The sequence below is a fragment of the Falco punctatus genome (assembly GCF_963210335.1).
Source record: "Falco punctatus genome assembly, chromosome: 3".
In the NCBI taxonomy this organism is placed as follows: domain Eukaryota; kingdom Metazoa; phylum Chordata; class Aves; order Falconiformes; family Falconidae; genus Falco; species Falco punctatus.
In genome coordinates, this window is record NC_137582.1 from 90340589 (window position 1) to 90356570 (window position 15982).

At 35.6% G+C, this 15982-nt stretch overlaps 1 protein-coding gene across 4 annotated transcripts in view; it reads left to right on the forward strand.

The window, feature by feature from the left end:
• Positions 1-15982, forward strand: part of RELCH (RAB11 binding and LisH domain, coiled-coil and HEAT repeat containing) — a 77819-nt gene that overhangs the window by 21045 nt on the left and 40792 nt on the right. For all 4 annotated transcript variants that reach the window (XM_080377800.1, XM_080377799.1, XM_080377798.1 and 1 more), the window contains exons 3-10: positions 3032-3103; positions 3212-3267; positions 3383-3496; positions 5228-5431; positions 5523-5614; positions 6616-6924; positions 11268-11343; positions 11718-11813. In XM_080377800.1, coding sequence (XP_080233926.1) covers positions 3032-3103; positions 3212-3267; positions 3383-3496; positions 5228-5431; positions 5523-5614; positions 6616-6924; positions 11268-11343; positions 11718-11813 — 1019 coding nt within the window. The remainder of the gene's footprint in view (positions 1-3031; positions 3104-3211; positions 3268-3382; positions 3497-5227; positions 5432-5522; positions 5615-6615; positions 6925-11267; positions 11344-11717; positions 11814-15982) is intronic.

Genomic DNA, 15982 nt, shown 5'->3' on the forward strand with positions numbered 1-15982 from the left:
AACAGATTGTTCAGAAATGCCTTTTCCTTGCAGGAAGATTACTGAACCTCAGAGTTCTAAGTTTCTGTTCTTTGCTTTGCTGATGTAAAGAAGAATCAATTTGGTTCTTCCCTTTCCTAGGCTGTCTGCAGCAAAACTTTTCTGTGGATCATTCTTAAGGAGTGTCAGCTCCTTTCACCAAGTTCTATGAGTTATACATGTTATCAGTTCAGTCAAGCATGCAGTTAAACTTCAGCTGGCTTTATCAATGCTTTTGAAGGCTTAACTTCTCTAAGTTACAAAAGCTTTACAACAGGAGGAGACTGGGAGAGAGAGAGATCACGTCACTTATTTTAAAAGTCAGTACTTGATAATGGTTATAAAGAAAGGATCGCTTTTTTATTTCAGAGAATGTTGTGTATCATCAACAGATGGGGATTTCTGGTCTTGATTTCATTAGTACACGTGTTGAGTTAAAAATCATTACGTATTCTGGCAGAAGATTGCATTTTATTATAGCCTCTAAAGTAAAGAGCTTTTAATCGTAACTTAACATTTGAGTGAAATCATGTTGTAGCTATTTACAAGTATTTATGCTTTTATGAAATAAACCTGCAAACAAACTTCTTCAAATAAAAGCTAAATTTGTGACTGACTCAGATACATCAAGGTTTCTGTGGTGGCAATTACAATGGTGGCATTAGTAAGGCTAGGAGATGAGGTGTAACTGTAACAATGCTGTGTTGTAGTAGAATTATGTGGCTGTTGTGACATGCTGCAAGGTGACAACTTCTCAGATATACTGTGTCCAGAATCTTCCACTGTATACAGAGAAACATGCAGCAGAGTAATCTACTTTTAAGGTTGAATGGATAAAGTCCTAATGGCTTCTAAGAATTTTCAGCATCATGACAGTTCACTAAAAAGTAATTCTTGCCGTCTGACATGGGTTTGTCTGACATGAGTTTTTCGGCTTTCTATGCCTTCAGACATGTCTTATTCCTATTTTCCTTAATGGGATTCCTGAGTTTTTCTAGTTTGTGTTGTTTTTCTAACCTTTTTTCATTATTTATATCATTCTAGTGCAGGGCACTCCTGATCTGCAACTGTTCTGGTCTCTGAAAGTATTTTACAAGAATAAAATGTTAACATACAGTCATTTGCATCAGAAGAATTACTTAATTTGAATTCTTTACAACTTTCAAAACCTAAAAAATTAGTAGCTTACAACTTAGAATCGTAACTGTGAATTAGTAACTCAAATGCAAGGAAGTGCTAAAATGATTAGATACTTTACTACAAGAGCATTTTCTATCTTTGTTGCACAGAAGTATTTGCAGATCAGCATTGCTGAATACTAGAGAGATTTTACATATTTTCTTCATTGTATCCTCAGTTGCGCTTTTGTATTGCTGCAGTAAAATTCTGTGCATCAAACAAGTTACTTTCATGTAGCCAATGTGGTGTACCCTAGTTTTTATGAATAAATGCAAACTGAGTGAATCTGTTTTTCCATGCATGCTGATTATCAAAAGATTCTTTGTAACAGATGTGCAAAAGAGGAAACTGTTTTATGTGCAGTCTTCAGTAGCATTTCTTACAAGCAAGAGCCAATGCAGTGGTTCTGCCATGCATTGTCCTCTGTGTAAATATTTCAAAATGCCACGTTAAACTGTTTCCAGTGATGATTAAAAATCACATTAACATTTTCTTATTAAAAGCAGCTACAACATTTTTACTTTTGCATGGGAATGAAGTAAACATTAGATAATCTATTTAGAATAGTTTAACAGTTCAGTATGGTAGCTTTTCTGTGGTTGTCTCTTCTGGTTAAGTACAAGAATCGTTCCTTCTGGTGACTGTATATGTAACTGTGATTAGATTAATATGAGAATTAATGAAATGCGTATAATTTTCTGGTAATTCCTTAAATAGGTGCCCTTAGATGCTCTAACTGTTAAATGGCTATAGAAAGAATAATTACTATGTGTTTTGTAAAGGTCCAGGGTTTTAAAATTTGAAGCCACAGTATACATACGACCTCAACACCAAAACACATGAAATTTGAGAGCGAACAAAGCACTGCTGGCCCTTTTTGGAGCAAACATTGGAACATGAGAAGCACATAACAGTGACCAGGGACATGGGGAGGTAGAGCAGCTAAAGTAGGTGGTAACAGCAGCTAGAATTACATGTTCTTTGATCTCCAAAGCTGACTTTAAATCATTAGAAGTGTTGTATAGTCTAGAATCACTGGAAACTTTCAAGAAAAATGGAGCAAAGGCTTCTGTTTCAAGCTTCTTTCTAAGTACTATAGTAGAGCTGCTTATTTTGCTTTTTTTTTTTTTTTTTTTTTTTTGTCTTGTGCATCTCTTAAATGCATTCAACTAAATTCAAAATAATAATCAACTCTAGGGTATTCTTAAAACTCCACCATTTTAAAATAGAGAGTTAAAATGAGATTATCCTTAGCAGTAAAATAAAGCATGTTTCAAGCTCTGCCATTTAAACTACTAAAATTTCAGGTTTTAAAAACAATCTGTAGTCTCAATGGGACCATACATTCACTTCATGGTTTAAGTTTTGCTACATGGAGACAGCTTCCTCTGCTGCTAGCATGTATTTGCTTCATTTAGATCTGTCGTATGTTGCCCACATACTCTCTTTGCCCTAAGAAATCAAAATATTTGACAGTATCCACTGATTGTGAGAGTGGGGAAGAAATAACAAGCGTTTCCCAGTAACGTGTAAAGTTAAAAGCAAGCAAAAACCAGAAAAGGAGACCCCAAAACCCTCCAGCGAGTCCTTGTCAGACAGCTTGAAATTTTGCTTTAGGTAACTTAAGGCAAATGAAACTATGGAAAATGTTCACCAGTTTGCTTTCAGACCAACTCTGCTGCATGTGTTCATAAGTTCCATAAAGATTGCATGCTTTCAGTTTAATACAAACTGTATATTTTTTTTCACACCCATCCTTGCTTTTTATATTTTATTTTTGTTTCCCTTGCCTTGGTTGGATGCCTGTGTGTGTTTAATCCAAATCCCTGTCCAGTCCTGGAGTTTGAACTACGGAAAGCCAAGGAGACCATACAGGCCCTCCGAGCCAACCTGACTCAGGCTGCAGGTGGTGTACATAAACCTTTTCTTAAGTCTCTACTTTGAACAATGTAGAAGTAGCTGAGCTTATCCTGTGTGAAAGAGTAAAATTTAGTTACTTTTTTTTCCTCCCCAGAAAATGAAGTTCCTTTGCAGGAACGAAAAAATTATAAATCAAGTCCTGAAATTCAGGTAGGTGGCTGGTGATAACTGAGCTTTGCATGGACTTTAAGAAAGATATGCTTCCATAGCTGGAAGGAGGATGAATCAACGATGTAGTGTATTGTTTTCTTTTTTTTTTTTCCAGGAGCCAATCAGACCTCTTGAGAAAAGAGCTCTAAACTTCCTAGTTAATGAATTTTTATTGAAGAATAGTTACAAGCTTACATCAATAACATTTTCAGATGAAAATCATGATCAGGTAAAGTTTTCTTGTGGGATTTTTACATTGCTACTTTCCCTATTGTGATTCTGTCATAAGCTGAAGTGAACTTAAATGGTATTTCCTGTGTACGTTGTTCACGTCTTACATGTGAGTATTCTAAGAGTCAAATGGGTTAGCATTTGCATATATGAAGCAGGGTTTGCAAACACAGCACTTTGACTTACTTAGAGACTTTCCTGGATTCTGATGGACACCTTTTCATTTACACTTCAGGATCTGGATATAGTAAAACTTCGAATGTAATCTTTTCCTTAAATCATGGTTAGTTGATTTGTGCAGGATGTACAATATACTCATTGGTTGTCATCTCCTGAGCAAATATATGCATATGAGTTTACTTAATCATACTGTGGCATTAAACACAGTATTAGAGAACCTCTTGGTAATAAGGTCTTACCTTAGATATTTTCAAACATATCTGTGCTTTGATGCATTTTTCTTAAGATGATCAGTTTTCTGTCTCTGTCAAGTTGCATTTCATGGGAAAAAAGTTCTTCAAATGTTACATTCTCACTGTTTCTAGGTGAATAAAACAACCAGTAACATCAACAGGCAATGTAATATATTCAGCACAAAACTGGAATATTACCAGAAGAATTAAATATTGAATATCAACCAGTTCTATCTATAACTAGTCTTCCTATGTTTTTCCTACAATTTGTGTCATAATCTGTAAAGAAAATGGGTTGTTAAATAAAATTTCTGAATCATCCACTTAAGATTTGACTTCAACAGTGCTAGATTTCATACAAATACTTGTGCGGATACAGCCCTGAAAAGAGGAATAATTTAGCCTTACCTTTTATATATTCTTAACTGAAGATCTTTTATGTCATGAGATAAATTAGCAAAAAACCTTGGTAAAGTTCTTAATTCTAAGAAGTATAAACATAGTACAATTAACATATAGAATGCACTTTTTTTTTCTAGATTATTCATATAATTATTTCAGAATAGAACCTTTCTTCAAATACGTGTTTGTAACCAGACTGGGAAAATTACAGTGAAAATTGTGAACTGTGTGGGGAGGGGCAGGGGGGAATTAAAATATTTACTGCTGTTCAAGAGACAATCGCAATTTCTGTACAACAGTGCACATGCTTATTTATATATACAGACATGTAATAATCTTGTAATAATATAGGATGGTAACATGTCAATGAGAAAAGGAAGGAGATACAGTGATGGTTTGAGACAGGAGGCCCGAGTTTTGTTTACACCTCTACATAATTAATACAGTTATGCCTACATTTCACTGAGAACATGCACCCTGTCTATTGGTCATCTACAGAGCTGTTTGCTTCTGGAAAATTACACCAGTACTTGTGAATGAGACTGAAACAAAACAATACCATTATCAGTAGAAAGCCTTCTGTCAGCTGCACTGGCTTCTGCTAGAATTTGATCAGCTTTATATCTGATTGTCAAAAGTGTTTATGTACTAGAGAAAAGGAAATCTGTGATCTGTGTGGTTTTGGAAGTTTTAGGGTATTATCTAGAGCTGCCTTTAGGGTGGAAATGTGTTGGGTCTTGAAACAGATCCTTTTTGTACTTTTGTTTCCTGCTATCTGATTTAAGCTTTCATGTCCTTTACTGCAGTGCAATCTTGACACGATTGTTTTGCTGTTGTGTGACCTGCAGTTAAATGTGGAAGAGAAATGAAAATGAAATATATTGTATGCTTTAGTTTCTTCTATTCCTTTGAAGGACTTTGAACTTTGGGATGATGTAGGATTGAACATTCCAAAACCTCCTGACCTGTTACAACTCTATCGTGACTTTGGAAACCATCATGTTACTGCAAGAGATGTGGTAGATGTGTCAGTTGGTGTAGAAGATGATGAGCTAGAGAGTGCTACTCCTGTACTTGGGAGCGTCCCCGTATTTGAAACAACGCCACAGTCAATAGAAGTAAGAGTTTGTATAGAAGGAGCGTTTCAGCTGTTTGCAGTACTACTTAACTTTATTGTACTAAATTGTTTTGTTTCTATCTTGTATTTAGCAATGCTTAATAGTGCAAAAATTAGAAGATCAAATTAGTGTGTTAAACAATGAGAAATGGTGTTTGATGGAACAAATCCAAAGACTTGAGAGGTATGTACTTATCAATCTGCTTGACTGCTGATAAATGTTGGAATAACATGTCAATGTTTTTCTAGCATATATGTGAAAACATACAGCTTATAACATTACTAGGAGTTCTTCAAAGCAGGGCAGTGTTTCCTCTGTAATATGTGGTATTTGATTTAGAAAAAGGAAGAGATTTCAAACTAATTCCCTTTTACTACCTACATCACTTAATTTTGTAATCTGTTTTGTTCTTTCAGTGTAACTTCTTCATTTATTTATCTGAAAACAGAATTAGTTATGATGGGTTTTGTGTAGGTTTTCTCTTCAGTCAACTTTATTTCACTCCTCATTATGATGGTGTGGAGAGCTTCAAACACTGTTAGAAAGATGTTTGTTTGAATGACTCACTTCAACACAGTTTTTCTTTCTGCAGAACAAGACTAGTAGAAATGACAGTATCTTTAATAACCACAAAAAACAGAGACTTTAGAAGTTTGGTCAAAGTATATCATTCTGTAAGCTATAAGGTGCCATTCCTCTTACATGTACAGATTCCTCATAGTGCACCAATACAACACATGGGCAAGTGCATAATCTTTAAGTGGCTTTATTGACTTGCTTATTTACCAATTCAAAACCAGGTGGGTTAGTATGTAATAATTCACCACTACAGTATTTTAAGTTTTGCATCCCACATAGTTCTTTCTCATGACAATTTGTGTCTCGGTGCTCGTATTTCAGCCAGAAGCAGATAACACTATCGTTACTTATTTTATTGATTCACTCACTGAGTGCAACTTTTTTCCTACTACTAATTATTGACTAAAGGACTCCATTAAGCCAGTGCTCATTTGAATAGCTTGTGTGATAGAAGTTACTTTATTAAAAGAATTTTTGAACATACTGGAATTGAAGAGGGAGCTCTTCAGTATGTTGTCTTTGTTTCTGTATTGCAGTCTTGTGATTCCAACAACCTTTTCATGAAAACTACAAAAATATTTCATATTTTGCTTTTCCTCTTTTAGTGAAATAGATTTGCTCAAGAATGAAAACTTTGCTGTGTCAACAGTTTATGGTGTAGCTCCCCATCCTTCTTTAAAACAAGTGCCTCTCACAGTCTCAGAGGACAATGGACGGTACTTGGATATCAAGAGCTCTGAGAATGACAGTAAGCATGGAAACACTGAGGAAACAAGCCTTTCTTTATCGGTTGAGGTGGATTCAAGGACTTCTAAAGACGATAAGTTAAATTCTGTGCCCTGTAAAGAAACACAGAAGCTGTCCTCTTGTGCTCCGTCAACTAAAGCTGCAGTCTACTTCGATAAACCTAATAGGTTGGTGATAAGTTTTAAACTGGAATGCTTTTATTAGGAATTCTTGTAAAATGGATAGATATTTTTCTAACAGTGGAATTCTGCAGAATGCATAGATCATTTGTGTTTTGAATGCAAATAAAAGATTTAACATATCTTTAGGTGCAGTGCTGATTTTTTCATGTTGTTCCTAATCTTTTAGGAAGGAGTGCATTTGACAAACCTATAGTTTTAGTATTAAATTCAAGGGTTTCTTTTCACCTCCTACTTGTTTCTAAAACCAGCCCTGTTACTTGCAACAACAACAACAACAAAAAAAGCTAAAATCAAAATGGGGAATGGGAAGATAGGATATGTGCACTCTCTTTTAAATTTTAATTTCATAACAAAATCTCTCCCAACTGCTTTTCAAGCAAACCACAAATTTTTACTTCTCCTATGTTGATATGTATAACTCCTTTAGAGTATGTAAGAATGCTGTATGAGGGGGTTTTTTTAGTAATCAGAAAGTGTATCTGATGACATTCTGATTTTTGAGTTTTGTATTTGGGACAAGTCTCACTGGCTGACTATTATTCTTTTAATTAAGATAGGGTATTTGTGATGTGTTATTACATGAAGACTGAGTTTGTGTGTCTGAGTGTTCTTTAATCTATACAGTCTTTTTAAGGATTATAGGAAAGAGCAGAAGTAACATGTTCATTAAGTAATAGATAAACCACTGTGTAGCCATTAAGAGTAACACAGGCCACAAACTTAATAAGGGTCTGTACAACTTCTAAAATTAGCATTGTGGACATATGTAGCTCACCTTATGGTCTTACCATTCGTATTCCTAGGTAACCATTCAGCTTTATATTTTTTCTGTTTCCTTAGCATTCTTGTGCTGGTGTTGATACGGTAATGTTTCCAGAACGGTATTCCATCTGAAAATACCAAGTAGAAGTTTGTGTGATACTCTGTGCAGATGGAAAATCAGTACAAGCTGGAGGGGGCAGGGAGGAGAAGAAGAAGAAATAAAAAGGAGTTGCTACCTCTGCTAGTAATTAACTTTTCATGCAAACCCTAAGTATTCTGTTTTCTCTGGGTTTCCTGGACTTCATGCACTGAGTCTTAGGGGCAGGGGCACTTTTTCAGCGATATCTTAACTTTAGAATTGAACAGGAGGAAAGATTTCTGATTTCTGAATACCATACGGTAGAGTCTTACTACAAATCTCACCTTTTCATGTGGAGTGTACTAGTGCTAAACAGGAAAGTAATACAACTTAGATTTTTTTTTTTCTGGAACTTTTGCGGTGACTCCATTTAAGCTTTCCAGATTTTTATCTTTTTAATACTTTCATATCCAAGCTGAGTATCTGGACTATGTAATAATCAAAACATATAGCTGTCATACATTGATTGCTATAAGCTTGTCTACCTACCTTCATCTGTGGTTTGTTGCAGGTTTCTTTTTGCTTAGAGTAATTGCGAGTGCTGGGAGGCATTAAGTGCATGAATATTAGATTGATGGTTTGGTGTTAGTGAGGATGGGTATCAAAATAGGATGAGATCACTGACTGAGGAAGGAATTAAGAGTATCTCCAGTAGGATTTCTGAAAGTAGTCCCTAGAAAACCAGAATTTATTTGCTGCTCACAGCTCTTGGGTAACTGCACGTGGATTTATTTGAAAAGTAGTTGAATAAAGCCTTGAATCTCCATTGAGTTTACCTTAGAAGTCCCTTCAAAAGCAGTTCGCTGCAGAAGTAGTGCATGTGTAATATGTAGCTGGTTCTTTGGGCTTAACATGTCAGTGAAGGGTCAAAGGAAACCATATTTGATACAGTGTTTTATCGATCCATATCACTAAATTTTCTTCCTGGATTATGCATCTGGTTTGTAATTACACAGTACATTTTTTTTTTTTTCATTAAGAACTGTATTACTTGTTAAGTATTCGAGATCTGTGAGAGAAGTGCTGGATATTTATTTCAGTCCAGGGGTAGTTACTTGTAGAAGACAATTACTATAATTTGTTCAGAATGTATTAAAAAGTGTTAAGACCTAAGACACTATCCTAAAAGGCAGGATTGTTACTATTGCACTTAGGGAGTGGATTCTTGGCATAAATCTTGCCCAGATGGGAAGAGAGGATGGAAAAACAAGTGAGCCTGCTTTGTGTGACTGCACTCAGAGCAGCTGTGTGTGCATGTCTGCAAACGAGGACATGGCCATCATTGGAAAAACGCCTCGTCTAACAGATTGCAGTAGAAAGTACTAGCAGCAGTTTTATTTAAACTGCACCACATGTATTTATTCAACTAATTTTAGGTGTTTGGTAGTTTGCACAAAATACAAGGTGTTTTCTGTATATAGCAGTCACTCCTGGCTTTTTCAGTAGACTGACTCTTGTCCCAGTGTTATATGGAACAGAATAGCAGTGTTTGGGTTTTCTGTTCATCATACTTTATTGTATTTGAACATCTTCAATACTGGCATCTGTTGGTCCTTGACAAGACTTTCCACTGACTTGTGTGCAACAGGCCTGGGTCTGTCGTCATTTCTGCGCAGCATAGCTATCAAGAATTTTACTAGGCTTCATCAAAGGGAGGGAGGTTTCTTTACTCTGAATATAGCCAGCAATCGTAATAGGATCCAAGCTGCCCAGAGCTCGCTGTTAATTAACCCATTGGGAAATTCAGTGACACATTGTCATACTTAGTTTTGAGTCTCTGCAAAATGGGGATAAAACTTTGCCCTTATGTAGGATTTTAATTAAGGTTTCAAACAGGGAAGGATCTGATGTTCTGCATCACAGACACTGAGGTGAAGGACAGCCTGCGCAAAGGGCTGGCCCAAACCCTGCCATTCTCTTAATGTTAAGCTGCTGCTTTGCAATATTTGCTCCTGTTCCCCCAGTGTAAATAAACCTTAAAGGCTTGAGTAGATCCTCTAATTTTACAGAATAAGGGTTAACATTGTTAAACAGAGGTCCTTTATAACTCACTGCCAGCTGAGTCATTTAGTAACTTTATTTTAAAGTAAAGCCTTGCACAATATCAAGCTGACGGGAATTAAAACAGACTTACTTCATTAAAATCGAAATCGTGTTTTAAAAGCCCGTGCTGTCAAGAAAGAAACTGGATTTAAAGTAATAAACATAAATTCTTATTTATCATATTTTGTAAACAGAAGAGGAAAACTACTCTGCTATGTTCATCTTCTATCGTCCTGGATTGGTTTAAACAATTATAAAATAGGAACTTAGATTCTTAATGTGCCTCCTTTGGTTAGAAAATGGTGAATGTTTATGTATTTACTATTATAAACGGTGTAGTTTTTCAATCTATCAGATAAAAATATGTATGTCCATACAAATAATTGCACATGCATAGGATTTTGTGTGCTCAGGTGCACAAAATACCATCTTTGAGTTGAAAGGTGATACTACTTTCCACATAAGAAATAGGACTTGCCTCTAATGCCATTAGAGGATTCAAACAGCAGATGATGATATAGAATGAGATGGTTTCTGTGCTTGTTTCGGAAGACAAATGGGTTTTTTTCCCTCTTTCAGCATAGTGGATGAGGCAGTGTTAGATTAGTATCTAAATACAGGCCTCGCATAAGGCAGAGGGAATTGTTATGGGGAAAATAAGATGCTGCTGCTTGTCGCTTATGTAATGGTCAGTCTAGTAATTGTTTTCTGAGAACATTTCTGCTAAATTATCCACCTTGGACAAGGCTGTTTTGAGACTCTTATCAGGGTTTTATATGTATGCTTAAGGCTTTGAGTAGTTTGGCTGTGTTGGCTGGTGCTGTGCATGGCTATGAGGCAGTGACACACATCTAGATTAGGGATTAAGCCACAATTTAGGGTTAGTTTTGAGGTTCTCGCTATAGGTTTGAATGCAACATTTAGATCCCAAAGTGGCAGTTGAGCAATCTGTATTTAATCCTAAAGCTTGTATTTATACGATGTGCAGAATCAGAGCATTAAGCAAAAATACTGTTTCTTGTGATTTCTGCACCCCACACACACACCAGTTTGCATAATTACATGCTTCCTCTTGTATTGCTAAAGCTTCCTTTTCTTTATGCTTTAGTCCTATTTTTGTCTGTGCAGCAGTATGAAACATGTTACATTTTTTTGGAAGTGAAAGTAACTTTTAACTAGGACACCCACTTTTTTCTTGCTACAAACTAAACACCCTAAAAGTCAAAGATAATTTTAAACAAAAACTTCTGCAGTATGCTTCACTTAAAACATGCTTTCTGAATGTCATTTTTTCTAGCTGGTAAAACCAGAGTGAAGGGACTTGTTCAGTCACATTCTGATCTATGCTTTTTTCCCCCCCTCTCCTTTTTTGATGATGTTTCAGGAAATTGTCACCAGCTTTCCATCAGGCACTACTGTCATTCTGTCGGATGTCAGCAGACAGCCGTTTGGGATCAGAGGTATATTTCCCAGTTGACCTAAACTAGAAGATCCTCTATTCTGCATGGCAGCAATAGTTAAACAAGCAAGAACTGCTTTGAAACAAGACTTAAATGGAGAAATTAATGTGCATGAAACTTAAGGATGTGCTTTCAGATTTTAGCTTAAATATGAAACCTAGTGATAAATATGTAATTACTGGGAAGTTTTGAGTCTCTACAAGTGGATTCATGCTTTTGAAGATACTGCCAGATAAGGCTTAATGTGTGTGAGTAATTTAAGTATTTTCTGGTAAGTGATCAGCCTGCTGCAATTCTTACTATTCTTTTGAAAGGATATTTTTCTGTTCCTCTGCTTCATTTGAAAAAAGCAAACAAATAACTTTGTTTTCTAGGTATCTCGGATTGCAGACAGTGAAAAAAGTGTCATGTTAATGTTGGGACGCTGCCTGCCTCATATTGTTCCTAATGTGCTGCTTGCAAAGCGAGAGGTGAGGAACCCTGAAACTTTACTTTTTATTCTTACCAGGATGTTTTCTTGTTCATTTTGAAGATGATATGTCTTAATTTCATGAAAGTCTGTTACTTGCAATTATGTTCTTACTTTTGTGCATGCATCTCTGCTCCTAGAAAATGGTTTTACACCTCTGTCAGGTGAGTTCAGTAAAGCTGCATGGTATCCTAATAATTCTTCCTTTGCTTAAGGCACCCATTAGCATTCAGCAGCACTGTTACTGTAGGTCCATCTGTTTGTGGTAGCACAAATGTTTTTGTTAGAGAAGACCATGGCTAATTTGTGTTATAAATAGCAGAGGATATAAGTTCAAACATCAAATTTGGTTGATTTTATCTATCGGTTTTTATAAGGATTAATCTTCAGGTTCTCTTTCAGCACTATGTAGTTCAACAAAAAAATTATCTTACCGTCTTTTTCTAGAAGGCTCCATGTATTAGCCGAGACAGGTTCATCAAAAAGACCCCTTCATAAGAAAACTAGCAATCTTGCTGATATGTCGTCCTTAAATTTTAAATGAAGCTAAATAAAATTATGAAAATGTAATGTTTATTTTGAATGTAAATGAAGATGGTATTTTGCATAATCATTCATACTATATAGAGTGTAAAAAGGAAGACTGAAGATGAAAAAAAAATACTGTTTTTATATTGCTTTGTTGTAAATATTGCACATTACCAAATGTGTTAAAAATTTAAATAAGAAAACATAGCAAACAAAAATCCAGCAGCCTTATAGTTGACACCAAACTAAAGGGTTTGAAGTAGCATAGCTCATTGAGTAAATTTAAGTCCTTGTTGAGGGGACCTACAGTATGGTAGACTTAGTAGTGCGTTTTGCATAAGTTCATTCTAAAGCTTTGAAAAATCCTCAAGAAATTCGTACTGATCCTATAATCTTAAATTTTATAGCATACAGGTAATTATCAGCTGTTCACATGGCGAGTTTGAGATGTACCATGTTTTGAAAGACTCAGACTTAATAAAAAGGTTGGGGTTTTTTCTGAGGGTTGAGGGGTGTTAACTGGGTGCTTTGGAAATGGTTCTGTTGATAGTCTCTCAGAATAATTCTGTGAATGTTCCTGGATCAGTGCTTAATTTCTGATTTCTTATTTATTTCTTTCCTTCCCTCTGCTTGGCAGGATGTGGTATTTTGGCTTCTTTTCACAGCTTGTAGCATAATCTGTGTAACGCATTTAATATTTTGGTGACCTTTTAGGCTATTCCCTACTTACTTGGTTTTACAGTTGAAGTTATATTTGATTACATATATTTTTGCCTTAAATGAATCATCTGTTTCAATTTGAAAAATCCACAAGTGAGGATTGTGTAACTGGATTGCATGGGTTGCTTAATGTTCCAAGAATTGAAATTTGCTTTAAAAATAGCTTTTCTTAGTTACCACCTGTTGTTATAACTATTGTAATGTTCTTTCAGATGTAGTTGTGGAATTTGAAGGAAAACTTGGGTAGACCATCTGTTAGTATCTATTAATATCAATATTATGACAAGCTAACCTAATAAGCTCTCTTCAGCAAGGTACAGTTTTGAGTCTTGTCCAAAACCAACTTTACCATGAGAGAGTCTTAGCACAGTTTTACAGAGAATGGTGTAACATACACCAAATGATCACTAATTTAAGAAATGCTCATAACAGCTTCAGGTTATAATGTGATCACCAGCCTGCTCTGAGAAGGTAGTGGTAGTATTTAAAGTCTTACACTGTCAGTGTGTGAGACATAAGAATTAAACATAATTCTGTGATGATGCCCTAAAGTACCTATCTTTGTTCTTTAAGCATCCATTATGTTGAAATTGGTTGCAAAATCTTAAACTGAAAATGTTGTGCCACATGTTTTCATTTTGGAGAAACTGAGTTTGTGGAGATTGACAGTCTCTTAGTAGGTATTGTCCTTTATCAGAGATTCAGAAGCCTTTTCAGCAATGTTTTTAACCCTGTTAAGGTCAATAGCAGCCTGCTTTATTTGGTAATAAGTGGTCCTGTAAAAACTATAGTTGACTTCTGAGTGACCAGTTAGTGTCAGAATGTCTGACACATTTCTGAAATAGATGTTATTTTTGTGTATTAGTGCAGTTTTCATTATTCTTCAATGTCTGTACTTTAGGGTCTGATGGAAGATAAGAAAGAAGGAAAAACAGTATTGAGTAGGGTGACTGAGGAGATAGTTGTTTCTAAAGAGAGCACTTCAACTGGGTAAAATCAATAATTTGTAATATAGATTAAATTCCTGAAATAATTTAAAATACAGTATGTTAACATACAAATTTAATTTTGTTTTTACTCCAAGTGTCAAGGTTATCCTAACTGCTTGAAAACATGTATATCAATGTTTAGATTTGTATCTGAAAATACACTTAGAAACAAAAGAGATACTGCAAGCCAAATAGTTATTGGAATGAACAGTAACAAAATTCTAAAAACCTGTTCTTCAAATAAAAAAGCCCTTTGGCTGGGTACACAATCTGTGATAACGCTTTTTGCAGATAACCAACTTGATTTCATAAAATTTAATCTGCATTGGAATCTGCTTCCTCAGTTTTGCTTTTACCACTTAAAACTAAAACACATTTAAGGTTAAAAACAATAAAATCAGTTACCTTCCATTTGTAAAGACGTACACCATAAAAAGATTCTTTTGGCTAAACTGTAATTGGAGAAAAGCAATCTTTTAAAGTTTTTGCAATAACTGATCAGGCAGAACTGGTTTCTCACCCTTTCTAAGATGTAAAAGTAACCTTGTTTGTATGTACAACTTCAACCTTTAATGGAGTTTGGGCCAGAGTAAACTTTTCCACTTAATATCAGGATCTTGTTAATCTTGTTCTTAACCAAGAAACACTTTTCCTTAATTATTTATACCTTTCATCTCACCTATTATTCCAAGGTTAGTTTCTGTAACTTTCATTTATGTTATGCAAACTTAGCATAACCATGGTAGTAATGTGCACAGTTAAATTTTTATACTGAGAAACTATTATTGATACAGTGTTCAATATATTAAGAATAAAGTTTTTCTTTTTTTCCGTTGTAAAGCTAAAGCAGAGAAAATGCTGAATCTGCAGACTCTGGCTGCCATTCTTGACTCAGCTAAAAGAAAGTAATGTAGATTTCAAGTTGTTCACGTTAACGTGTAGTAACTATACATAGGCATCACCGAGGCACTTTTGTTCTCTGGCCCTTTTTGTATGTAGCTGTCTCTTAAAACACAGTAGAGCTGAATATCTTACTACAGATTTTCATCTCAGTCGTTCTTTAAAAGCCTTAAAGTATTGGCTTTGGTAAAAAATGTGAAAGAATGCTGTGTCAGAGCTTGGCAGTATATTTAAGTGGATGTTTCCAGTAACTGTGTCAAGCAGATGTCTTTGTGGTTGGAAATGGATAAAGGTATATAGGTTTGAATTCCTGGGCACGAAAACTGTCAGCTATCGGTATCTTTAAATGACTGTTTCTGTTTCACAGAACAGGGAAGAATAGAAAAATTTAAATGAACAATTAAAATGCTTTCTGTTACTCTGTAAAACATAGATTGTGGTAGGCTTCTATAGATTCTTTTGAAAAGATAGGGGTAGTGTTGACCACAGCCTGTTTGCTGTTCACTTCTGGTTTGTGTAGGGTGTTGGTTTCGGTGGGGGTGGTGAGGTGGGGCTGTTTTTATTTAGGAGTTTTTCTTTGGAGACACCTGCATGGACAGTTATGCAGTAGAACAGAGAGAAGATGGGCCGCTTCAGTTCAGCACGAAGCATTAGGTCAGCTTCATAGCCTTGCCTGTTGTTCACCTGTACATAGCTTATGTCACAGTAAAAACAAAATAACTTTTTTCTCTCTATTCTGCATCTGGGTAGCTCACAGATGAAGTGCCTCAGATATGAACTTGCCTTTTCAGTAGTAGAGGTGAGACCTCTAACACCTGATGTTTTATTTCGTCAAGTTGCAAGTGCTGACAATGTTACAGTGTTAGTCTGCTTGGCATCCAACAGGACAACACTATCGCACTCCTGAAAATCAGTCCTGGTATTGTTGACTAACAGCAACGTAAACTAGTTGGTTTTCCTAAGCCAGAGGCAAAAGAGACTCGGGAATGAACAGGACGTTTAGGAAGGATCCCAAATTAAATAGAGAGTGAGT